Genomic DNA, 25,928 nt, shown 5'->3' with positions numbered 1-25,928 from the left:
GGGGCCGCGGGCCGACCGGCCGGCGGTGGCAGCGGGAGGCGCAGACGGACCGCAGGGTTGCGCCGCCCCGCCGCGCGGGACCTGGACTATCTGCACCGGCCCAGCTACTGCGACGCTGCCTTCGCTCTGGAGCAGATTTCCAAGGTGCATTTCAGACTCTCCTCTCCTCTCCTCCTCCCACTCTCTTCCCTCCTCTTCCTCTTTGGGATCGCCCCGCCACACACACACACACCCACACACACACCCCTCCAGGGAAAAAAGTAGACAAGTGGGGATTGAAAAATTCAAACCCTCCCTCCGGTCCTGGGAGGAAAGGGCTGACTGAGGTTCGCAGTGGGGGGTGGAGGTGTGTGTGTGTGTGTACGTACACGCGCCCTCCCCGGCGTGGGGTGTGTGTGTGTGTGTGTGTGCGTGTGTGTGTGTGTGTGCGTGTGTGTGTCTACGGACACGCGCCCTCCCCGGCGTTCCTTTCTGGAGCCCTAGAAAGCGGTCCCCAGTGGACCACCTCGAGGGCAGCCGCGGCACTGCCCTGCCCCCGTGGCCCCTGCCACAGATCCCTCTCCTCCCGCACTCCTAGCCCCTATTTGCAGCTTAAATCCTGTAATGCTGCCACATTTCTTAACATCTTGGAGGGGGAGGCGGCGTGGAGGGAGGCGGAGAGAGGAAGGGGGGGAGGGAGCCGAAATAAAGGTGGTTTTCTTTTTTGGCAGCCGGTTTTGCTTTTGTTGAGCCTGAAATCTCTGCTCCCTTAAAAATTATCTTCGGGCGAGGGCATACCCCCACTTCTGTTATAGTTTTGAACCGTCTATTCTCAGAGCCTGGGGGAAAAGGGAAAGTTGTAAACAAATTGCCACCTTAAATCCGTGGTGCGGCTGGGTTCATTGTGTTTACGAGGCTCGCTGAAATGTGTGGAATCCGGGGAAGGCGAACACCCAGACGGGGGCCCGCCGGGGCCGCGGCCAGCGCCGGGTAAACGCCGCCGCCGGGAGCAACCAGCGCCCAGCCGGGACCCCCGCCTGCGCCGGCCTGGGCCCTTCCCCGGCGCACTCGGGTGTTTTTTACGTTTAACCAGAAGGGAAGGGAGAGGAGGAGGGAAAGATCCATGTGGCTGCCCTCTTCCGATCACAAATATTGTCGTAAGTTGCAGATGGCTGCCCCACTTCCTAATTCAGCTCACACAGCGTCTCCCAACGCTGTAGAAATGCATCGCGAGTGAGCTCCCGCGGCCGCGCTCACCACGTGGAACCCCATTTACTACCACGCCGGGCGGGGTCCGGATAGGGGAACCCACAATACATTGTTCCCAAAGCGCGCTCGCCCCCTAGCACCCGTCCCCGCCAGGGCACCCCGGGGTGATGGATATAGCAGGACTTATGGGGAAGGGGGGCTTGGTTTGCTCGTTCTTAAACGTTGGGCTCCACCCGCAGAGATTACGCACCCCCTCCCTTCCCAAGTCCCGGGCAAATATTGCTAGTGTTGAGTGATTTCTCTCCTCCTTACCTCGACTTGCCCTTGTCCTTGCAGCCCCTCCCCCCAGAGCCCCAAACCACTCAGGGGTGCTGCGCCGGACGTGCGTGGGGCGCCCCGCCTGTCGCCGCGATGCACTCCCACGGTGCAGTCGGACTTTGATTTATAATCAGGCCTCCTCCCCCCCTACGCCGCTTGCGGACCGGACAGGGTTGCAGCCGCCCAGAGCCCGGGCTGCAGCACACTGGGGCTGTCGGGGGCTCTTCGGGAGGGAGCCTGCGAGCGGGCGGGTGTGGGTGCTTGTGCCGCGCCTACCCTGCACTCACTCCTCGCTTCTGCTTCGTCTCCAGGGGAAGGCTACTGGCCGGAAAGCGCCGCTGTGGCTGAGAGCGAAGTTTCAGAGACTCTTATTTAAACTGGGTTGTTACATTCAAAAAAACTGCGGCAAGTTTTTGGTTGTGGGCCTCCTCATATTTGGGGCCTTTGCTGTAGGATTAAAGGCAGCTAATCTCGAGACCAACGTGGAGGAGCTGTGGGTAGAAGGTAAGAGACCCAGCGTTGGCTGCTGCGCCCTGTTTTCCTCCACCCCCAGTCCCCCTTCCCTTCCTTTCAATTGATAAAGATATTTACCCGAATACACCTAGAGCCTTTGAGTAAAGAGAGAAAACCCCCTGCCCACACCAGGGGGAACTGTTTATTGTTTGGGCTTCTGGCCGGGAGCCAGGCCCGCCCGACAAAGCCCGCGCTGTAATCTACTCGGGGCGCTGCGCTTTGCTAGGTGTTGTGGGAGAGAGAGCAGAGGGCGGGCTGGCGGGGGCGCGGGGCCCCTCCGCGGGACGGACCACTTGGCGCGCCCGGGGGGCCTGCAGCCGCCCAGGCTTGGCTCTGCAGCGCCCCGAGACGCGGCTAGGGAAAGGATTCTGCCGTCTTGGCTCCCCTCCTCGGCTTCCTTCCCTCCCCCACCCCCACCCACCGCGTCCAAAGAGAATGGAGTTGGGGGGAGGAGGGAAGGCCCCCCCTCCGGCTGGAGGGAGTGTGCGCGCCGCCGGCGGCCGCGCTGCGCGGGGGAGGGCGGAGGGGCGGGCGGAGCGCGGGCCTGCGGAGGCGGCCGCGTGTGTGGTCCTGTTTTTGGACAGCTTTCAACTCTGGGGGAAAAAAACATTTGTCTCAAGGTACAAAAAAAAAGGGGGGGAAGGAGTTGGAAAAAAATAGTGAAGCACAGACTGGAACGCATGTTTGCAAAGTAGATTAATGTTTTCTGGCGGGTGGGGGCTTTTTAATGGAATTATTCTAGGGGAAGCTTGCGTTTTACTGGCAGAAAGGAGAATTGTGTTTTAAGGACGCCTGTTTGGAGGGAGGGGTCACGGGAGTTCTCCAAGGGGTTCTGCCAGTCTTTTACGCACATTCCATAATTTGGGGTTTTTTGAGGCCCCCCTTTTTTAAACAGTTGTAAACTTAAAATAGATTTTTTTTTGGTCCCGAAGATGGAAACATTTTACATTCTTTCGGTAATACAGCTTTTTTTTTTTTAAGTTGGTTGTTTCTTAATTATCTTTTTGGAAAGGAACGAGTCTTGCTGTTTGGAAACATTTTAACCCCTCAACATTGCCTTAGGCATCTCTTTAGTTATGAGGGGAGAGGGTGGGAGGAGAGAATTGGGTAATTATGTAGATATTTCTAATCAAAATATCTGGAACATTCCTAGTGAAAGCTACCTAAGAGAATTTGGAAGCTGAAGAAATTATATGCGTAATTACTAAAGTTACTCGTTTCAGGGTGCTGTTGGTGACCTAACCTTGGAGAATACTTTGTTAATCTTGTTTTGTTTATAAAGCTCCACTTGGAGTGTTTTGGAAACCTATGGCAGAGTCTTTAATTGAGAAGTGACAATTAAAATAATAGTCTAAATAATTAAGACCAGAAAACATTCCTGCCTTAAGTAGCCTGGTTATTAATACGAGTGTTCTTTGAATTGAATCCAGGGGATAATTTACCTCAGTCCAGCACTTCAATGTCATTGGTAGATAAAAGAAGGAGTTTATTGAGCACATAAAGGATCACTGAGGTCCCTGGATGGTGCAAGCAGTTTGCGATTGGCTGCTAATCTAAAGGTTGGCAGTTCTAACCTACCCCGTGGCTTATGGGAAGAAAGGCCTGGCAAACTGCTTTCCTAAAGATTACAGCAAAGCCAAGAAAACTCTATGGAGCTGTTCTACTCAGTAACACATGAGCCAGAATCAGCAGAAACTTTTTTTTTAATGCCCTTGGCAACAAGTTTGCTGAGCACCTATGATGTCCCTAGCACTGTGCTAGGCACTGTAAGGGACTCTGAAGCGTGTGAGACACTCCCAGCCTAACGGGGGATGGTGGCTGGAAGAAGAAGAGTGTGGATAATTCATGCCCTTAAAACTACTAGAGTTGAATGGGCTTGTACTAAATTTGGGTTCTCGGTTAAAATGGGCTGTTATAGTAAAATGAAAAAAACATTTCCTGGAGAAGATGAGGCAAATTGGGTAGACCTGGAGAGAAAGAAGAGGAAGGCGGGTGTTCTAGGCAGGGGCACAAGCACCAGCAGGGGCTCAGCTGTCTGAGCAGGAACAGTGAAGCAGTGTGAGGCCCCACGTGACATGGGACTCTAGGGCTCAGTAGCTCCAGTGGGGCCTGGACAGCAGGACTGTCATTTGGAAACGGTGTGATTGGCTAGACTGTAGGGAGCTCCCATGGGTTTTAGAACAGAGCAGGGGATGAGCAGAGGGAGCTTCCTGCTTGGGCCATATGTTCACTTTCCATCACTTGGGCCAACAAATCTTTGTCAAGTAAAGATGGTGATGAGAAAGGATGGTGGTTTTTTTGTTGTTGTTTTGAGCAAGAGTGTTCAGTAGACTCTTTTAAACAGAGGTAATGTTATTTATTTTCATAACGTTGCATATTTTAGAAACAACTGTGTTTCTGCATTACATAACTCATTTTAAGTCCTGGGAGGAAGAGAAACAGCTTTGCTGCAGTCTTGTGATGCTCCACTTGGCTTAGTGAGAGTGAGTTAGGGGCTGAAATTTTTCTTCAGTGGACAGGATGAGGAACACGCCTGAGACAGAGCCCCACTCTGCCTACTTTTGGCCTCTGAGCTGGCATTTTCCCATTTCTGTGTTGGCACTTTCAGTGTGGCGTACTGGTTCTTGGATCAAATATTATTTAATTAATAGTAATACCATCACTTGTTGAGCAACTGCCTTGTGCCAGGCATTTATTATACGTTATCACTTACCGCTCAGTAAAGTAGCTATTATTAACTTTATTTTTTTTTCTAACACAATAGTTTGTGTAATGTTTTTTATATGTACTAGTCCGTGATGGCACAGTGGTGAAGAGTTTGGCTGCTAACCAAAAGGTCAGCAGTTCGAATCCACCAGTAGCTCCTTGGATACCCTATGGAGCAGTTCTACTCTGTCCTGTAGGGTCTCTATGAGTCAGAATGGACTTGATGGCAATGGGTTTGGTTTTTTTGTTTGTTTGTTTAAATATTTAAATTATTGTCCAATTTTATAAATGAGAAGCTATGGGTTATCTATGTCTCTGTCCTTGTCTACTTTGCCTATTAATGACTTAAATCCCTTGACCTCCTGTTCCCTTGACCTTGATTTATCATTCATTCGTTCTATGCTAGATTCTTCTCCTATAGAAGAAGCAACACTTTCATAAATGCAAGTAAACCCCACCAGGGAGCCCGTCATACTATTTTATAATTTTAACTTAAATTTGAAGTGGAATTAGCTATGCAGAGATCTTGTTTCTAATAGTGAAGTTCGTGTCAACAGTAAGTAGTGTGAGTACTTGTTTTCAGGAGTAAGGATTCCCTGCTGTCCTAGACTACAGTAGAGGTCAGTGAATTAAAATGAAGCAGCAGCTCCGAATTTAGGTTAATTTTGTGCTTCAGTCTCTTAGATAACATCCTCATTGCTATCAGCAAAGAAGTCTGTTAGATGGCATTTTCTTAAAGACTGTAAACATTCTGGGCATGCACAAGGATGCTTGCTATACAAATAAACCAAATGAATAGGGACTGCATATTTCCCTAATTAAAAAGTAACAGAAGAAAAAAAAGAATAAGTGTTTAAGGGGAGAGGCATGCTGAGGGACAGTTTGGGAAAATGCTAGTTCTCCAGTGATAAAAATGACATTAAAATACCCAGTTGCCATTGTGTATGGGTGTACACAGAGACTTACTGTGCATATCCTCCTAGTAGCCAAAATAGCGTTATCTTTTTAATATAGTCAGTGCATAAGAGGGATTCACTTATTAGGCTATGTCTTTGACTTTCACACTTTGCTTAACATGCTGGGGAATGTGACTTTATAAAGACCTTTGAATACGTTAGCCACAATGTGCAGACCAAATAAGCTACTTAAGAAAGATTCTCTGAACATGTATTTTATGGCACTGGTGATAAGAATTCTTTGATTATGTTGTTAAAATGTTTGTATGATTATTGCCTTTTAAGAAGTTGTTAATGTACATTAGATGCCGGCCTGGGTTTTAGGGTGATAGTATTTAGAAGTGGAAAATGCCAAATTGAGCTCATTTGTGAATGGAGTCATTGAGACTTGGTAAGAGAATATGTGGAATGATGTAGTGTATAAGGACATCTGCTACTAATTAAATACATGGTGGTGGCAGCAAGGTGGGGGAGAGACTAATTTTCATTTTGGAGAAAAACATTCATTGGGTACATACTCTCAATGCCAGAGAGTTCCAGGGAGATGTTGGTGAAAAGCCATAGTCCGTGTCCTCAAGGAACCTGCACCCAGAGGCACACAGACCAGCAGCATGCAGTGCAGCAATGCCAAGATGGCAGGAAAGCCTTCAAGCATATCCTGGAAGGAGGGGACACTGAGACTGGAGAGGTGGGCGGGGCCGCATCCCAGGCAGAAGGAACAGCGTGGGCAAAGGCTCAGAGAACAGGAGCATGGCCTCCGGAAGCCCTGCCAGTGTTACCTTTGGTTGGGTCATTGGGTTTGCAGTGGGATGAGGGCTGGAAGGTCAGTAGAGGCCACTTCATAAGAGTCTCCTAGTGTATAAGACGTTTGGCTGGGGGGGCTGCCAGCTCTTCCTTTTTGCCATTCTTCTTTGCTTGTCTCGTGATTTGTGCTAGTTTATTTGGCCTCTGAGGTTCCTGGGTGGCACAAGCAGTTTGCACTCGACTACTAACAGAACGGTTGGCAGTTTGAATCCACCCAGTGGCACCATGGGAGAAGGGCCTGGCAATCTGCTCCCATAAAAATTACAGCCAAGAAGACCCTATGGAGCAGTTCTACTCTGTAACACATGGGTTGCCTTGAGTTGGAATCAAGTTGATGGCAATGAGTTCTGTCTTTTTGGTTTATTAGGCCTCTGATGTCCTCCCGCAGGAACCCTAGTGATGCAGTGGTTAAAGTGCTCAGCTGCTAACTGAAAGGTCGGCGGTTCGAACCCACCAGCCGCTCCTCCTCAGGAGAAAGATGTGGCAGTTTCCTTCCGTAAAGATTACAACCTTGGAAACCCTATAGGGCAGTTCTACTCTGTCCTGTAGGGTCACTGTATGTCGCAATCGACTTGACAGCAGTAGATTTTAGTTGGTGGCCTCCCTGATACCTAAAGTGCTTTCACCTGGGTCTCATTCTTTCGGGCGGAGAAGGGAAATGCTTTAGTTTTAACCTTGCCCCATTTCTTTGTTGGCATTTGTTTTTTGTTCAACACTTTTATCCTCCTATTTCCCTTTATATCTGTTTACCTTCATATTTACCCCCACTCCAACCCTCTCTCAGACACAAGTTTGTTGTCAAATTCTCCCATGACAGAACGTTCATTTATTTATCTCTTTGAGCTTTTTAGTTTCATCTAAAAACTGGCCCAGCCCCTGGCCCCCTCTTCTGCAAAGGGTCCAAGCCCTGAAATGATTCCATCCCACCTTTGTGTTTGGTCATTAACGTCTCGCAAGGCCAGCATCAAGGCAGGAGGACAGAAGCTGATTTTTTAAAAAAGAGAAATAGAAGTGTGTTGATTTTTCTAAATACATGCTCAGTGTTTCTAAGTTCTCCCAAGATTGTACCTTGCTGGCATTACAACTTCAGCGTTCTTGGTCTGAGCTCAGGCAGTCCTGGAAGATGATGGAGCTTCGCCATCCTTTCAGTTTAGAGCAGCGTTTCTCAACTTCAACACAATTGCCATTTGGGGCTGGATAACTCCTTGCTGGTGGGGGCAGGTGCTGTTCTTTGCAGTGTAGGATGTTTAGCAGCATCCCTGGCCTCTGCCCACTAGATGCCAGTAACTCCCTCCCCCTGTGTCTCTCTGAAACTGAGAATATAACACACACACTCCCCACCCCGCCCCTCAGGTTGTAACAACCAAAAAGATCTCCAGGCATTACCAAATGTCAGATTGGGGTAGGGGTGGTCTCAGGGGATAGGATGGGAGTGGGGCATGATCACCCCAGTTGGGAACCACTGTTGATGATAAAAGGATTCCCATTGGAAGATCTATCTCGGGCACATGGAAGGATTTTATTATGATAGAGTCATGGCTGCAAGTGCATTGCCATAAATATCCCCCCCAACACACACACAAAGCCAAACCCATTGCCATCAAGTAGATTCTGATTCACAGCAACCCTATAGGACAGAGTAGAAGTGCTCCGTACGGTTTCCAGGGAGCGGCTGGTGGATTCAAACCGCCGACCTTTTGGTTAGCAGCCAAGCTCTTAACCACTGTGCCACCAGGGCTCTGCCATAAATGTAAGAGTTTAATTCTTTCTTAAGTAGACTAACTCTTCCACCTCATCCCCGTATTTACCAACTCAGGTAACTAATTTTACAGAAAGACCCTGCTGCACTTCAGCTGCAGTCAGCTGAAGGTTTTTATCATGAAGATAACTTTTTAAAAAGCTGTAAAAGACACCACTGGACTTTTTCCATATTGGAATAACGGCTGCTTTCAGAAGCTGGCATAGTGCAGCAGCTCCTTTGGTGGTGGTGGTCTCCTCCAGGTGTTCCTACCACAGACCACTTCCCAGAGGGGCCTTACAGAGGACAACCAGAGAACGAAATGGACAGCGAGGGACTGAGGCGTATCAGCCAAAGAGACAGAATGGGCTCAGCTCTTACTGCCTTTCTCAAGATTGCTGCCTGGTCTGCAAATCAGTCCCATTTCATCTCCCTGGGGCTGTGAGTTTCAGTGCATTCCACAAGGGACAGAAACACAGAATGAAATGCAGCTCCTCTCTGCTCCCTGGTCCCCTATCTATTTTTACAGAGTGTATGTATTGGAGAAATATTATTAGATTCCAGTAGTGGGCACACGCACACACATACAATCTAGGTGGAAGCAGTTGTGGTATTGCTTTCATATCTGGAGAAAAATGATTAACAATTAAAACCCGACAACAGTTGCTTTGGAAATCACAAGTAGCCTCAGGTGCCTGCCACCCCAGGGCAGTTGACACTGCAAATCCTCTGCATCTCTTTGCTGCCTGCCATTCTTGACCCTTCAACAAGCTGAAAAGCCAGGACGTGCAGTGGGGTGTTTCAAATATACATACCGCTGCTTGGAGGCTCCAGAAAATGACAGCTTCCAGATGTATGAACTGCCTGATGCGTTTGTTTAGATTATGCGCCACAGCTGATGCCGAGATTAATGCTGGCTGGACAAGCTATGGGAGATTTGTCTGGTTTCCACAATGCCATGTTTATATTTTATTTGGATTTCTCCTTCAAAGCTGACCTCCCTGTGACCCCCTGGAGTTCTGTCCACTTGGAGTGGGCTGTAACTTGTCTGCCCTTGCCTTCCTTCTCATGTGAGGGGTGCCCACAGTCCAGCATCGAAGGAGCTGCTTACAGGGACGCCTCCCATTTCATCCTTGCGAATGGTCGACTTAGATTTAGTCCCTGAAGGATGTTCTCTTCTTTGCTATTTAGGGGGATGTATTTGATTTTTACAGAAGAAAGATGTGGCAGTCTGCTTCTGTAAAGACTTACAGCCTCAGAAACCCCCTGGGGCAGTTCTACTCTGTTCTCTAGGGTCGCTGGGAGTCGGAATCAGCTTGATGGTAGTGGGTTTGGGTTTGGTTTGGGTTTGATTTTTAAAAGGTCTTTTCCATGTTTAAAACAAATGTTTTAAATTTAAACATTTTAAAATTATTTTAAAGGGGGTCAGGTTTAATGAGGCCATTTTGCATAAATACAGTATTTTACTCTTAGATTTTGACACTATTTTGGAGGAAAAAAGATGAGGGAATTCCACTTGGAGCCCTGGTGGCAAAGTGGTTAAGAGCTTGGCTGCTGACCAGAAGGTTGGCAGCTTGAATCCACCAGCTGCTCCTTGGAAACCCTATGGGGTAGTTATACTCTGTCCTATAGGGTCGCTATGAGTCGCTATCGACTCCACGGCACACAACAACAGCAAGACATCCCCAAATAATCGCCATACCTGTATGATTCTGTGATTATAATGCTATTTGCTTTGTCCCTCTGGCTCTCTGAACCTCGGCTCTCCTTCCTTTCTCCTCATATCTCTTTGTTTCCCTCTCATATGATGCCTTTACTCCTCCTCCTCTCCTTCTGCCCTTCTCTCCGTCTCTTCCTCTTTCCTCCTGCCCTTCTTTCCACTCACCTGCTCCTAAACTGCCCAAACACTTTCCTCCCAAGTAGATCTCTGGAGTTACATTGCCCAAACCCTTTCCTCCCAAGTGGATCTCTGGAGTTACTAGAGTGAAATTTGAGATGGTAGTAAATCTGTTTAGTCACAAACTGATTGGAGAGTATTAGAAAATCTATTATTTCAGGCCAGCTGTGGGAGATATTAGCTGCAGAGCTCCCATTTGCATCCTTGGGATTCTCATCTTGGTTCAGGTTGGTCCCAAAGACCATACGCTTTGATGAGGTCTTGTCAGCAAAAGAGATGCTTCCCCTGTTGAAGAATCATGGTATTATTGTGAATGTTTACGACTCCATTGATAAGTTCTTTCAGTCCATACTAAACCACCAAAGAGAGTGGGAAATAAGTCTTGGTCCCCTGTGCCTAATGGACATTTGGAATATGGAAGAATTGGGTGCAATGGCACTTCTGAGATGGTGAATCATGACATTTTGACCCAGGTACCCTCCTTCAGACTTTTTGTGCTGGAACTCCCGCCGAGGCCAGTGGGAATATGGAGCTTGGATAGAGATCTGAAGAGAACAGGTTTCGGCCAACTCCGTGGCCTTAGCTGGTATATGCACACAGAAATTCTCAGTTGACATCCCAGAGAGCAGAGGGCTCTGCTAGGGAAGGCATTTATGGCTGTTCAGAGGGACCTTTCTCAGTGGGAAAAATTCCTTGACTACACAGATATAATCAGGGTCATCAAAATATAAATGCTGTTATTATATGTTCTTTGCTTCTAAACTCTGGACTTGGGTGCTTTATGATAATACTTCTTAAATTTTGTTTTCTCTTAAATTAGCTTTAAGGTGGGTTTTTTGTTTTTTGTTTTCTTTTTGGTGTGTGTGTGTGTGTGTGTGTGTGTTCATGCAGCAGTGGTAAATACATATGTAATGGCATTTGCCATTTTAGCAGTCTTCGAATATATAGTTCAGTGACATTAATTTACGTTCATCATGTTGTTCAACTTTCCCCCTTATATATTCCCAGATTTTTACATCTAGGTTTTTTTTTTCCTTTACATGGCAGTATCTCATTTTTTATGCATGTATACTTTAACTAGGTTTGACAAAAATAATTAGCATTCCAAAACATTAGAATGTTGCCATGGAGAAACTCACTTGACTATTGTAGAGGCTTTTAGGAGTTTGGTGCACAGAAAAACGCATCCTTTCCTTTGTCCCTTCAAGACTATGACTATTTTGTTGTATTTGGGGTTTAGAGCATAGTTCGAAAACCAGCTGTCCTGTGTTAGGAAAGCTGTCTCGTTGGTGGGCGGTCAGGGACCTCCTAATGAATGACAAGTTTGTTGTTCGAGAGATTTATAATTTGGAGGCAGCACCTTATTTCTTATCCAGAAACCCAGGTGTGAGTTGGCCCAAATAGTCCGCACGTCATGTGGGTTTCATAACGACACTAGCCATGAAGGTGAGACCAAAGAGAAGCAATCCCCATACCCCAGGACCAGCTTTATTTGTTGTGGTTAGGATCAGTGAAAAGAAACAGTAGATCTCCCCAGTAGAGCAACCAAGATAGTTTTCGGTTATTGACGAATCATGTAAAAAGTAAGCAAAAGGAACTGGAAATGAGCTTTGTTAAGTCAATGTGCATGATTTTTTCCCCCTTAAATCATTGCTTAAGGGCTTCTGGCCCCTAGCTCAGGAATCCTGCCCAAAAATGCCAGATGTATTACACAGTCAAGTATTGCAATGTAAACAGTGCTCTGTGCCACGAAGCAGGGTGGTCCATTTAAAACGAGCGAGAGATTGAGAGAGAAGGGAATAAGCTCTGCAGAGAATACAGTAGTGGTAGTGTCATTTGTGTTGTTGGCTGCACAGTCAAGATTTGGAACCAGAAAACCCCAGATGAAATAATACTTTGGACTGCCAAAGAATAGCAGCTGAAATGGGAATGCCAAAGAGAGCAAGATGTGGCTTGGATAACGTTGCTTCCATTGGGTCAGATAAGTTTAAAAATGTTGAACTGAATTGGGGTGGGGGGGTGGCAGCAGATAGGAAGAAAACTATTATCCTCACCGTAGCATTTTTAAGTTAACTCTGAGCATCATCCATTTAATCTGCCGTTAGTTCAATTGAAAGGCGATTGGCAGCAAGATGAAGAGGGGCAGAGCTTCCTTCACGACGTCCTGCGGTGCCAGAGAAAGCCTGCTGGGTTGCTGCACCTTCTGTGTGTAAACCTGGACTTACCAGGAAACTACTCTGGTGTTCTATAGCATTGGAGGGTAGCTCCAAGATAGGTTGCAAAATAAGTGGCCTTGCAGTTTGCTCCTGGTTTATAAGTTTAGTGAGGAGTCCACTAATGACGATCATTTGAAGGTGAGAAAATAACTGGGCTCTCCAACTGATAGAGGGTGCTCCACTGAGGCATTTGTTTTACCATGCAGCGGGTGATGAAAGGAAATTGGAATTCCTAGACATTATCTGTACTTCCAAATAATCTAATCCTAAACTGCCCTTAAAGGAACCCTGGTAGCACAGTGGTTAAGCGCTTAGCTGCTAGCCCTAAGGTCAGCGATTCTAGCCCACCAGCCACTCCTCTGGAGAAGATATGGCTGGCAGTCTGCTTCCGTAAAGATTACAGCCTTGGAAACCCTATTGGGCAGTTCTGTCCTGTCCTGTAGGGTCGCTGTGAGTTGGAATCGACGGCAGTGGGTTTGGGTTTTGTTTTTCTTTTTGTTTTGTTTTTAAACTGTTCTTACTGCTCAAATTCAGGGTTTTAAAAGATCAATATGAATGTATTTTGTGAGTTAAGAGAAAATGGGGTTTCAGTTTGAATTTAGGGAATTGTTAAAATACCTGCAATAGTACCATCCCAATTTCAGAAATCTGTTGTATAGAGTGATCCAAGAAAAAGTGCTTTAAAAACAGTGATGGTGAACACAGGAATTTGGAGACGAAGGAAAAGACTTCTTGACCCCTCCTCTCTCCCTCCCTCACCACTCTTTTTTTTCCCTCTTTTGAATTCTTTTCCCATCTTCTGCACCCCCATTCCCTGATTGCCTTTGCTCCATTGGGGGAAACCAGAAACCTCTTCACAAAATAAATGTAAACATCCCACAGTGTCTCTTTAAATAGACGCTTTTTAAAAGAAAATAACAAAAGAATCTTCCCCAGCTAAGAAATTATTTCTTTCCTCTTACCTGATTTCCCCTCCCCCACCCCAAGGAGGTTCCTTCATTGCTGTAATACTAAGGGAAAAAAAAATAAATATGATACCATTGTTTTAGTCTACCCATGATCCAGAGAAAAAAGTTGCATGTGTTTAATACTTTGCTTAATTGCAAACAAAGCTTGCAATTTGAGAGAATTGGGATTAGGGCTAAATATCTATTAACTGCTCTTTCTAGAGATTTGGGGAATAGGATGACCCTCCCCCCCTTTTTTTTTAAATAGGTTACAGTTTCACATGGCTCCGAAAAGAAAGCTCTCTCCCTTTTTGTTTCCCGCACCAATTGATTTATCATTTTGCTTGCAAGCAGATCCAGAATGTTAGGGCAAGAACACACTCACTTTTTTCTCGTAACTTTTTTGTTGCGGACCGAAACCAGTTGACTTGAATAAATTTTTCTGAGACCTGAATGTAGCCAGCAACGTGGAAAAATCTTGCCATTCAGGGCCGTCTGAATGTACATTTCAGCCACACAGTAAGCTGCATTGGTAAGCACTGGACTGCTAAATACAACCATTTTTCGCAGCAGCGAGTTAGACAGGTGATTAGCATAATTAGCACCGAGCAGCTATACATATGGTAATGCTGAGTGTGTAAATGCCAGCTGCGGTGTAAAATTTATGTCAGGGGTCGGCAGGGCTGTGCGAAAGTATTGTGTTCCAGCTGCAGGTCAGGGCCGCCAAAGCTTACCTCCTTTTCTCTAGTTGGTGAATACGCCAAACAGAAAAGAAAGACAGAAATATAACAGATACAGCTTTGATGGAACAGCTCAGTCCTGTGCACGAAGGGCTGTTCTCTGTCACACACACTTGCACACACACTTGCACACACATGCAGAAATCCATTACTTTCCCTATCAATTGTGTTGACTTCATGCAGGGTCCATGCAGGCTGTGGCCAGAATGGGGGTTTGGGTAGGTGAATGGGCCAAATGATTTCCTGGGAGGAAAAATGTCAGTCCCTGGGTTTTTAAAAGGAGTTAACAGTTCTGCCTTTGTTTTTCATCCCTGTCTTCTTACCCTCAACACTACTCTCCTACCCACATTATTTCCCTTCAAATAAATGAGAAAAAAAAAAAAAAACACCTCTGCTGGATGGGATAGGGTTTTGCCCTTCCTTAAAAGAATAGGAACTTCATCTTGGAGGCGTTAGTTAGCATTGAACAAAATACACAGTTTCAGCGGTGTGACTCTTCACCAACTGCTTGACTGGTTTTAGAAAAGGGCTGGAAGATTCTTTGTGGTTTTGTCTGTGGGTATAGCTAGATTATTCCCCATTCCCCCAACACCCAGTCCCTACTATCAGACCCACTAAATGCTGCATAGATTAAAAAATAATAATAACAGACCTCAAGTTGGAGAGGGCAGTCTTGAATAGCTCGCTCCCTTTTAATGCATGCTGGGGGAATGGATTGCGTTCATACATTTTGCATTTGCAGCGATGTCTTCTGCACCCCTCCCATCCTCCCCCCCGTTTTTTTTTGGTTGTCGGCTATAAGGAGCGGTGGTGTTGACAGAATATATAGTTCACACCACACTGACCTTGTGATGAAACTTCCTCATAGCACCAGGGGGTCCTTATGAATCAGCCCCTAATCCAGCTAATCCTGATGGCGACAAAATCATGAAAGTGGCCCCAGTAACGTGTGTCTCCCTGCACAGATGCAAGCAGGGGAAGGGGCAGTGATGGAGATAAATCTGGCCAACGTGGGGTTCCGCTGGGCAGCCTGTGTGCCAAGATGGGGATGTGCATTGTCCTCTTCCCCATGTGTTCTCACACAGAGGCCAGTCGGGAGAGGCCCAGGATAATGATAAGACTGTTGAGAGCTAAGAGGTGATGTCAGCCCCACAGAAGCTGGGAGAAGGGAACAGGGGTTAATGTTATGCAACAGCCTGAATGCTATCGAAGAGAGCCCGCCACGCTCACGCAAGTAATTTGTTGTTGTTGGGTTATTTTTTGTTTTTATTTTTTTTAATGTAGACTTTGTTGTTTTTGCTAGCTGCCTCAAGTCAGTTCCAACTCATAGCAACCCGATGCACAACAGAACGAAATGTTGCCTAGCCTGATGTAGACTTTAGGAGGCTTCCGCTGAGAGATTGGTATTTGGTACCTGGGTTCTGGTGCTTGGTCGAGCCTTGTCTCTGAGTGAGCATGCTGCTTTCCCATCTGTTCAGAGTGAAGTCCCTCTGCATGCGTGCCCTCCTTCTGCAGAATGATGGGAAATAGGTGTGCATCTGCTTGCTTGTAGCACTTGAGGGTTCAGGCTAAGTCATGGTAGCAGCTGGGGCCGTTTGCAGCTTGCAGAGTATGTAGAGTTGTCAGCCATTGCCACTCTGCAGGTTGCAGGAAGCCGGAGCATCCTTGGCTCTGTGGCTAGGACTTCACTAGGCCTGTCATAGGCGGGGTTGTCCACAAGTGTCCGCTGTCTGATGAAGAACGGGTCTCCGACAGGTGCAGGGTGGCCTTGAGAGTTGGTGGGCCCCGTAAGACATCCTGGATGGGGGGCTCTGACAGGCAGCAGGTCCAGTACAGGCAGAGTGCTGGTCTGACTGCTAAGGCCCAGCAGCTGAGCGGGGTGGGCTCAGTGGAAAGCCGGGCAGAGGGAGCTGGCAGTCCCAGATGGTGCAGCAAGCAGCTGGAATGGGCGACGGGCTGCAAGGCAGGCATGGAATGGAGCAGCACGTGGACGCATGCTCATGACCTTCTTAAGTGTCCCCCGTCATGCCCTGTGCTGTGCGCAGTGAGGGGAGTTGACTCGTCCTGCCCTTGTCAGTGTTTGTGGTTTTCATCTCAACTGGGCTCACTTTGTGAAGGCAACTTCTCTCTGGGCAATCCAGTTTTAGTACTTTCCCATGCTGAGGCTCAAGGGCACAATCTCGCAAGGAGAAAAACAGCCCAGAAGCTTAGGCAGCTGTTTGCTCGTTGCGGATAAGGGAGAGGAGTGGAGGAGTGACTAAAAACTCACAGCCCATGAGTTTTCAGCCAGTTGGCTGAATCACTGAAGCTTCATTTTTTTTCTTCCCCTCAATTTAGAAAATGCCTGGTGCCAATAATTTTGCATTTGCGCCCTTTTAAAGATTTGCACTTTTCCACCCTCACAATAACCAATCACAACCTTGAAAGAAGGACCTGAAGCAACTAAAGGGGGAAAAAAATCTCTAGAAGCTGTTAGATAATTCATCAGATTAATCAAATGCAAATGCTAAACTTGCATATACGCAGACTCCCTTTTTCTAATTGGACTCTGAGTGGGTACTTTTCAGGCTGAAAGGGTCCCATTTGTTTGGACTGATTGACTTTTTGAGTCTTTGAGGGAAATTACTATCCTGTACAGATGACTGCCTGTTCCCAAGGCTCTGTACTGAGGCCATTCATTCGTTTATTCAGTCAACAGACAGGGAGTGGGCCCCTAGCCTGGGGTCGCTCTGTGTCCCGAAGATACGGGAGTGGACAGGGATGGTACTCCCCTTAGGGGACTTGAAATTCATTGGGGGAAAAGAAAAACTTTGGTTGATCGCTCAGATATCTTTATGTGGCTTTCTATAAGCTTTTTCAAAACCTTTTTGCATGAATGCCACAAACATTTATGAAGCTCTGTGCAGAAGGCTGTGCTAAGGAGTCATCCAGCAGGGAAGATCACAAGGAGGTGGTCTCTGGTCTACAATGGGTTGAAATAGTCCTGGCCCGGAGGTACAGATGGACTTCTGGGTCTACTGGTTGCCCAACTGTGCTGGCCCTTCTTCGCTTTGGAAAACCACACTTGGCTGGATTTGGGGAGGGGATCAGCAGAGCTTGCTCAAGAAATTCCTTTGCAGAACTGTTGCCTTTTACCCTGCCTCTTGTAATGAATTGGTTTAAGCCTCAGATTTCTAGAGAACAAAATGGCGAAACTTGTAGGTGAAGAGGCTTACGGCTGCTTGTTCTTGGTGAATGCCTGCTTCTCTGGTCCCTGTCTCTCTGCTCTCTCTAAGAGAGGCCCCTCTGGGGACCACAATGAGACTGGGACCTGTCCACTGCCTCCATGGTGCCCTGTTGAAAATGTTGTGCCTTCTTAGCGGTGGTAAGGCAATCTTGTCCCCCAGTTGTTTGTCCTGTGTAATTCTTTGATGGATCGTAAAAGCTCTAGACATGAGCTTAATGTGGTCTAGTCTCTGGAATTCAGTGTTCCTAGCCCACCGCCTAGGGGGGTATTGGTGGTTTAGTGGTGGAATTCTCACCTCTCATGCTGGAGACCCGGGTTTGATGCTCAGCCAGTGCACCTCATAGGCATCCACCATCTGTTAGTGGAGGCTTGTGTGTTGCTATGATGCTGAACAGGTTTCAGCAGAGCTTCTAGACTAAGACGGACTAGGAAGAAAGGCCTGGCAATCTACTTCTGAAAACCAGTCAGTGAAAACCGTATTGATCACAATGGTCCGATTCTGTAGTGCATGGGGTTGCCATGAGGCAGGAGCCAACTTAATGGCAGTGAACAGAATAAGCCCACCTCCCAGTGCTATACTCGGGTCCTCAGCTGGTGCTCAGAAGCCACGAGGCCAGCAGGGCAGATGGAAAGCGCCCACTGAACTTGAGGTTAAAGGGTCGCTTCTGCCACTTATTAACTATGAAAGTCACGCAAACTCTGGAACAGCTTTTCTTCCTCTGTAAAATCAGGGCGATGATAACATGCCCTGCCAATGAATGATTAAATGAATGGACACCTGCTCAGCTTCTGGTTAAGTTTGGGAATTTTCATATATGTTGTCAGTTAATCCTCATACCATCCTATGAGCTTAGTAGTAGATTTTTCTCATTTTACAGAGAAGGCTACTGAGGAGCAGTTAAATGAAGGGACTGTTATGTGCGGCAGTGCTGGGACATGAAACCCAGGTCTTCTGATCACCACACAAATGTAAAAGGTTATTTTGTGTCCCGGGATCCTGTGATAACATTCATCCTGAGTCTTGTTCAAAGGGGTTGGTGTAATTTTATTAAATTGTTGGATTGATGGGATGAAGAGGAAGAATATAAGGGACTCGAGAATATGATGGGGATGAATATTTTTGCGTGGAGCTTGTTTTTAATTCAGATCCTTACCAAGTAGCTTTCAGATTTATAGGGTTTTTGTTGTTGTTTGTCACATAAACCAAAAAACCAAACCTGTTGCCATCAAGTCGATTCCAACTCGTAGTGACCCTATAGGACAGAGTAGAACTGCCCCACAGGTTTCCAAGGAGCAGCTGCTGGATTCGAACTGCCGACCTTTTGGTTAGCAGCCGAGCTCTTAACCACCGCACCACCAGGCCTCCATTTTGTCACATAGAAGTTTTAAATTGCACTTGTTTGTTGCAGAAAAATTAGGAAATAAACTCAAAAAAGGGCTGCAGGTAAATATTATCCAAAAACCATCAGGCAGCAATAGCAGCTGTTAATATGGTGGCCTGTATCTATATCTGTATAACAAAAATTGGTTATTGTGATTCATTCTTTTCAGTGGTTATTTTTCTCTGCAATATTTTCATGAACATTAGATTCGTTTTTAAGTACGTAAGAAGGGCTCTGACCTTTGAAATGAAAAAAAGAAAAAGAAGAGAGAAAACCATTTTCCCCCAGTTCATAATTGTAAATTCAGTCCCTTGACATGAGTTCTGTGGGATTTCCTGCGAGCAGAGCTTCACACTCACAGATGATAAGGAAGACGGCAAGGTAGTGAACAGCCTTAGGCTGTCATCTAGCTGTGATTTAGGATAGGCATTCGCTAGGGCAGCAAAAGACGGAGGGGTTCCTGTTTCTAGTAGCTTGTTCCAGAGTACTGTGAGTGAATTCTGATGTAAGACCATCTGAATGTTGTGCAGTTTATGACACAGGTATACCCGAGAAGGAGCTAAGTCAACCAGTGCAAGCAAGGGAATGACGTCATTCTGGCCTCACCAGGCTCCAGCTACACTTGCCTCCTTTCTCTCTTGCAACAAGCCGCACCTGAGGCTTTGCACCTGCTGGTTCCTCTGCCCAGGGCACTGTTCCTCCAACTCTCCACCTAGCTGGTACCTTCTTATTTGCAAAGCCAGCTCAAATGTTTACTCCTTTTAGGTCTTCCCTTCTCACCCTGTTTGAAGTAGCTTTCCTCTTTCCCCACCCCAAATAAATCACGCCACCCTTAGTTCTTTCATGGCCCTTGTAATACCATGAAATTATGTTACTGGTTTGCATTGCTCTCTTTGCAAGCCTTTTTGAGCAAGAACATGCCAATCTCAACACCACAGCATCCCCACTGCTTAGCGCATAGTACCAGTTGCCTACTAGTTGACTCAACTCATGGCAACCTCACATGTGTCAGAGTAGGACTGTGCTCCATAGGGAGGGTTTTCAATGGCTCATTTTTCAGAAGTAGGTCACCAGGATTTTCTTCTGAGGAGTCTCTGGGGGTACTCAAATGGCCAGCCTTTTGATTAGCAGCCGAGCTCATTAAGCGTTTGCACTACCCACGGACTCCCAGCACATAGTAGGCACCACAGATATTTGCTTGATGATGGAATCATGGTAAGACTATTTGTCAAATAAGATGGGTGTCAACTAAGCTTTTAAAAAGTGTTATTGAATAGTTTTGCAAAGACATTCATAACTTGATGAAATATAAGATGAAATGTTAAGTAAAATATGGCTGTATAATAAGTAAGAATCAGTTGACTTTAACCATACTAAAATGTAGGATACAGCATAGGGGGTTGAAGAAACTTCAGAAGAATTCAGTCTTTCAATGCTAGTTGCTCATTCTACCTATGATGGTAGTCTCGTCTTGGTTAAAACTGGTTGTCACATTAGCAAAATACTCATATTTTTCACTAGAGGAAGAGATGGAAGAGCAAGAAATTTTCAATTCCAGAGTCATGACAGATACGCATCTTTATAAAAATATGTATGTGCTTATTCAAATATACCTGTGACAAAAAAAAATCAAACCTGTTGCTGTCAAGTCAATTCCAACTCATAGCAACCCTATAGGACAGAGTAGAACTGCTCCATCGGGTTTCCAAGGAGCAGCTGCTGGATTTGAACTGCCGACCTTTTGGTTAGCAGCCGAGCTCTTAACCACTGTGCCACCAGGGCTTTAAAAGGTTACATTACTGAGACCCTCATAGGCCTGAAGAGAGCAGAATCCTGATGAGCAGAGGCTGCCTGTCTGTACCGGGGTGGCTCCTCACCTGTGACAGTACCTGGGTCACCTTAGCAAAGAGGGGACAGGGGATATCTATAGTCCTGCTTCTTTGTTTGTTTTTAATCTTGTGGTTTTAATTCACCTGGATTTTTAAGCTTCAGGAAGGGTAAAGAAAGTGCTATGCCAGTGCTTGGGAGTTCCTGGTTGGTGCAACCGATTAATGTACTTGGCTGCTAACTGGAAGGTTGACAGTTCGGAGCACCCAGAGGCTCCTCAGAAGAAGGCCTAGTGGCCTACTTCTGAAAAATCAGCCATTGAAAACCCTATGGAAAGCAGTCACCCATGAGTTGCCATGAGTCGGAATCAACTTGATGGCAACTGGTTTCTGCTTTTGGGGGTTTTGTTTGTTTTTATGCCCAGACTTGAGGAGGCAGTTTGGAAATATAAATGATTTATAGATTTGGTACATTAGTTGTGATATAGCCAGAAAAAAGGAAGGGATTGAGCGAAGGTGTTTGAGCTCCTTGGTGTGCAGCTCTGCAGCTTTTCCAAAGTGGCCTCTGGACATAGTAGTTGGCTTCTTAGCCTCAAACAGCCTCTCGATCTCTAGAGGAGGTGGATGGAGTTTAATTCGGTTCACTCCTTACTTGACTGAAAATCCGCCGTGTATAGTGCGGGGAGATTCCTGTGGCAGGGCCAGACCCTGCCTTCAGGCAGCTTCAGGACCCAGAGCGCTGTGGAAGAGGCCAGCTGCAGCGTGGAACTCAGCCTCTGTTGCAAGTTGTTTTCTCGCGTTTCCCTGTGCTCATTCTTTCCTTAACTTCACACTGATCGCCAGGCCTGCAGGAATGCCCTAGGGCATTTTTCAAAATTTTCTGCACATGGGGGTTTTAATACTTCTTGTTAGCCAACTGGAGCCCTGATGGTACAGTGGTTAAGAGTTCAGCTGCTAACCAAAAGATCAGCAGTTTGAATCTACCAGCCACTCCTTGGAAACCCTATGGGGCAGTTCTACTCTGTCCTGTAGGGTCGCTATGAATTGGAACCGACTGGACGACAGTGGGTTTTTGGTTAGCCAGCTGATTGTTGTCTCCTTCTATTTCTCTCTCTCTCAACACACACACACACACACACACACACACACACCCCAGTTAACCAGTTGCTGTGACATTGACCCTGACTCATGGCACCCCCATAATATGTCAGAGTAGAACTGTACTCTATAGAGTTCTCTTCAGTGGCTGATTTTTTGGGAAGTAGACCACCAGGCATTTATTCTGAGGCACCTGTGGGTGGACTCGAACCACCAATCTTTCAGTTAGCAGCGAGTTCATCCGCTCGAACCTGACGACCTGCCAGCCAGTCCATGGTCTGGCGAGTTTTCCTAATGAGGGCACTATTTGCTTTTTAGCCTGCCCCTTGTTTATAAAATATGTCAGTATGCCAATATGACTAAACAACCCGCTGTTCCCAGTACTTATTTACTTGCCCAAACTAAATGTTTACGTCCTTGAATGCTAAACTTGAAGAGAAAGGATTTCTCTTCGTGGGAAAGCTAAGCTCACTAACGGTTCTTTCTAAATTATAGCTGGAGGCCAGCTTCTCAGTAAACAGTGACTTGAGGAACCATTCACACTCACTTCCTTTGCCCTGGAGTATTTGTGTGTTGTGTGTTTGGGGAGAAGGGGGTGTTTGTGTCTGTGCATGTGTGTGGTCTGTGAGTGTGTATATGGGTGTGTACGTGTGGGATTGTGTGTGTGTAGGGGGGGTGTGCTTCTACGATTCTCTTTCTCTGTTTTGCTGCTCCTTCCCTCATGGGCTGCTGCACAGCCCCTTACTCTTGAACAATATTGGATTGGAGGACTCTCTCCAAAGCTGTCAGCATCACCCCTCCCATCCAACACACACTACACCACCCTAGAGAAAAATGCAACTCCCTTCCTGCAGTCTGTCCCAGCCAGGTGCAGCATTCTGAGCTAGGCTTGCTCCAAAACCATAAGTGAAATATAACCTTGATCCTGAGGATTTAAAAAGAAGAAGGGCTGGGAGGGAAGCAGTTTGCAGCAACTGTGCCTAATTGTGTTGACTTCCAGTGTGTCCGGCTTTGGCCAAGTTGGTTGGAGCCTGTGTGGTTCTGGGACAGCAGTTCTCAGCCTGAGCTGTGTGCTCAGGATCACCTGGGGAGCCTCTGGGATGACTCAGAACCTGGCATCTGTGTTTTCTGGGTGCTTACCGGGTGCCTCTGATAGAACCAGGTTCTGGGGCTGCGCATGATGGCAGGGCTGATACGTGGCTGATAATTTCATTCCTCTTAACTGGGGTTTCCCCACGTGGATCTGACTTGAATCATATTATTTATCTTCTGGCAAGTTTTGCACTGAACACACATTTGCCAACTTTCCTTGTTCCTTTTTGGACGGAGGAGAAACATTTCTGTTACCTTTGCCAGATTATTTAGGAGAAGAGTGTAAATTGAAGCCATTGATCTTGAAATGTGCTGCAGGAGCAGATTGTTTATACAAGTGAAAGAAATTGTAACAGGGATATTTGGTCTGGTCTGCAAGGAAAAGGTGTCTCAAGTTTTCCCTCCCTCTTTATCCATATGGTATATTCGTTATAATGTGGACAAAGCATGCATCTATTATTTGTGTATGTGACTGAGTTTAGTGAGTATTTTTTCTGTCCTACTGTTATTAACATCTTGCATCCGTATGGTACTTTTATTACAATTGATGAAGCAATATTGATACATTATTATTAACCAAAGCCCATAGCTTACATAGGGTTCACTCTTTGTGCTGTAAGTCCTATGGGTTTTGACACATGCTTAATGTCGTATGTCCACCTTTATAGTACCATATACAGTAGTTTCACTGCCCTAAAAGTATCCTGTGCTCCACCTGTTCACTCCTTGCTGCCCTCCTCTGGCAACCGCCGATCTTTGTACTGTCGCTGTGTGGTTGTTGCTCTGCGCCGTCAAGTCGATTCCTACTAATAGTGACCCTATATGACAGAGTAGAACTGCCCACATAGGGTTTCTTAGGCTGATATCTATGATGGGAGCAGATTGCCAGGTCTTTTCTCCTGTGGAGTGGCTGGTGGGTTTTGAACCACTGACCTTTTGGTTAGCAGCTGAGTGCTTAACCATTGCACCACCAGGGCTCCTTACTTGTCCTTGTAAGAGAAAAACCAAACCCGTTGGTGTCGAATCTATTCTGACTCACAGCGACCATATAGGACAGAGTAGAACTGCCCCATAGGGTATCCAGGGAGCTGCTGGTGGATTTGAACTGCCGACCTTTTGGTTAGCAACCAAACTCTTCACCACTGCACCACGAATACTGTCCCTATAGGTGTGCCTTTTCTAGAATGCCCTATAGTTGGAATCATACAGTATGTAGCTTTTTTTGGACTGGCTTCTTTCACTTAACAATATGCATTTAAGGTTCCTCCCTGTCTTTTCGTGGCTTGATAGCTCATTTCTTTTTATCATCGAGTAATACTCCATTATATGGATGTACCACCATTTGTTTATCCATTCACCTATTGAAGGACATCTTGATTGTTTGCGGTATTTGTTAAATGTGTGTATTATCGGTAAAGTTAATGTTGCCAATAATAATGAAGTGAACGTTACTTCACTTTATGTATGTGAATCATGAGCCATGCATTGTCACGACCAGGATTCATTCATTGTGCATCACAAAGCTGTTAGTGAGGTAGCAGAACATGAATTTGGGATGGTTTTGCCCTTCTAATTGAAGCCTGTATATATTTGTCAGTTGGTGGACGAGTAAGTCGTGAATTAAATTATACTCGCCAGAAGATTGGAGAAGAGGCCATGTTTAATCCTCAACTCATGATACAGACCCCGAAAGAAGAAGGTGCTAATGTCCTGACCACAGAAGCACTCCGACAACACCTGGACTCAGCGCTCCAGGCCAGCCGAGTCCATGTATACATGTACAACAGGTAAGTCGGGCAGGAAGAAGCTGCAGGTTTAGGCCCCTTTATTTTACCTAGATAAGGTTGTCCTGGAAATACACCTGGAGTATTAGTTCAGATCGTTTTCTAATGCAGTTATATCTTTTTTCCCATCTTGGTTTGTTTCTGGAGAATTGGCAATGGAGAAAGTACCCTTCATGCAGCCACTTGGGAACCCTATACCCATTCTAAAGATGCTTTCATTGCTTAACATATGTTTGCAGCAGTTACATGTTGAATTGCCCTTAGTCAACTTATAGACATTACCAAAAAAAGATGGGAAGGAAGAGAGGGGAAGAAGGGCTGGAGGAAGAAAAATAAGGCTCGTTGCTTTGTCTTCACTGCAAATATTAGCAGTTGTATGTACCACAAGGAGCCCTGGGGGCACAGTGGTTAGGAGTTTGGCTGCTAACCAAAAGTTCAGCAGTTCGAATCCACCAGGCGCTCCTTGGAAACTCTATGGGGCAGTTCTACTCTTTCTATAGGGTCGCTATGAGTCAGGATTGACGGCAATGAGTTTTTTGGTATTTTATGCACCACAGAGCAAAAGGGAGATTGAGCCACTGTGAACTCATGCTAATGGATGTGTTGAGTAAGATGGATACACACACACACTCACACCCCCCTTTAAAAATATCACCCTTTAACTTTATAGGTAGTATAAGTGCTGTGGGTATAGTAAAAGCGTGGAAAGAGTTCTGGAACAAAACAAACAGTCCTTTTTCTCATCTGTCTAGACTCTAAGATACCTCAGGGCAGGGACGCCTTCTTGTTCACTGTCGTACCCCAGTATTTAGAACAGTAGGCATTTTGTTGATTGGCAGACTAAGTGCCTGGATTGATTAATTAAAGCTGGATCTTCTCCTTGAATTGTTGAGATTGCTGTCACCAAGCCCCATTTGTAGGGGACCAGTGAGTCGGCACTTACCTAACCCGATCCCACCTCCTAGGGTTTCAAGCGCCTCTTACCTGAGTAGTTGACAGTATGATTTTTTTTTTTTAAACCCGGGAGAGGTGAGGAGGGGCAGCATAAACATAGTCAATGGCCAGGGGAGAACCAGTGGCAAGAGTACAAGTAAGATTTATGCTTCTCCCTGCTTTAGCCTCCAACCCCCCATGGAAATGACTTGATTGGCCCTAAGACCTGTTCCAGCCCAAGGTGGTGTGATCCCAGGGGCCTGGCATCACCTGGACAGGTCACTGTAAAATTGGTTTATGGCCATGTGGTTCCAGGAGAAGATCAGATGTAGGTGGGAAAGGGTCTTGGAAAATGTCAAGAGGTAGTTTAGCACCAGTGTTAGGCCACCTTGGCTGAAGAGCACATCCTAACTCTTGCCAGCACGGCCCCTCCAGTCTGTAAGGAGCACTGTGAGGGAAGCAACTACCAAGGGCAGTTTCACAAAATTTGCAATAGGGGACCTATGAAGAGGCTAGAAATGAGTGTCCCAAGGCCATTGTAAGCACTCCTACATGTTTTTTAAT

At 46.3% G+C, this 25,928-nt stretch overlaps 1 protein-coding gene across 7 annotated transcripts in view; it reads left to right on the top strand.

Moving 5' to 3' along the window:
• PTCH1 (patched 1) overlaps positions 1–25,928 on the top strand; it is a 79,598-nt gene that overhangs the window by 8,775 nt on the left and 44,895 nt on the right. For 2 of the 7 annotated variants that reach the window (XM_004381328.2, XM_004381326.1), the window contains exons 2-3: positions 1,818–2,010; positions 24,245–24,434. In XM_004381328.2, the coding sequence (XP_004381385.1) occupies positions 1,818–2,010; positions 24,245–24,434 (383 nt within the window). Of the gene's footprint in view, positions 1–236; positions 347–926; positions 1,137–1,165; positions 1,461–1,817; positions 2,011–24,244; positions 24,435–25,928 lie in introns of those variants that run through there. The other 5 variants (XM_004381331.1, XM_004381330.1, XM_004381329.1 and 2 more) reach the window with 5 other exon arrangements.

Source organism: Trichechus manatus, unplaced genomic scaffold, assembly GCF_000243295.1.
Source record: "Trichechus manatus latirostris isolate Lorelei unplaced genomic scaffold, TriManLat1.0 scaffold00082, whole genome shotgun sequence".
NCBI classification, from domain to species: Eukaryota; Metazoa; Chordata; class Mammalia; order Sirenia; family Trichechidae; genus Trichechus; species Trichechus manatus.
This window is presented reverse-complemented; position numbering and strand designations above follow the sequence as displayed.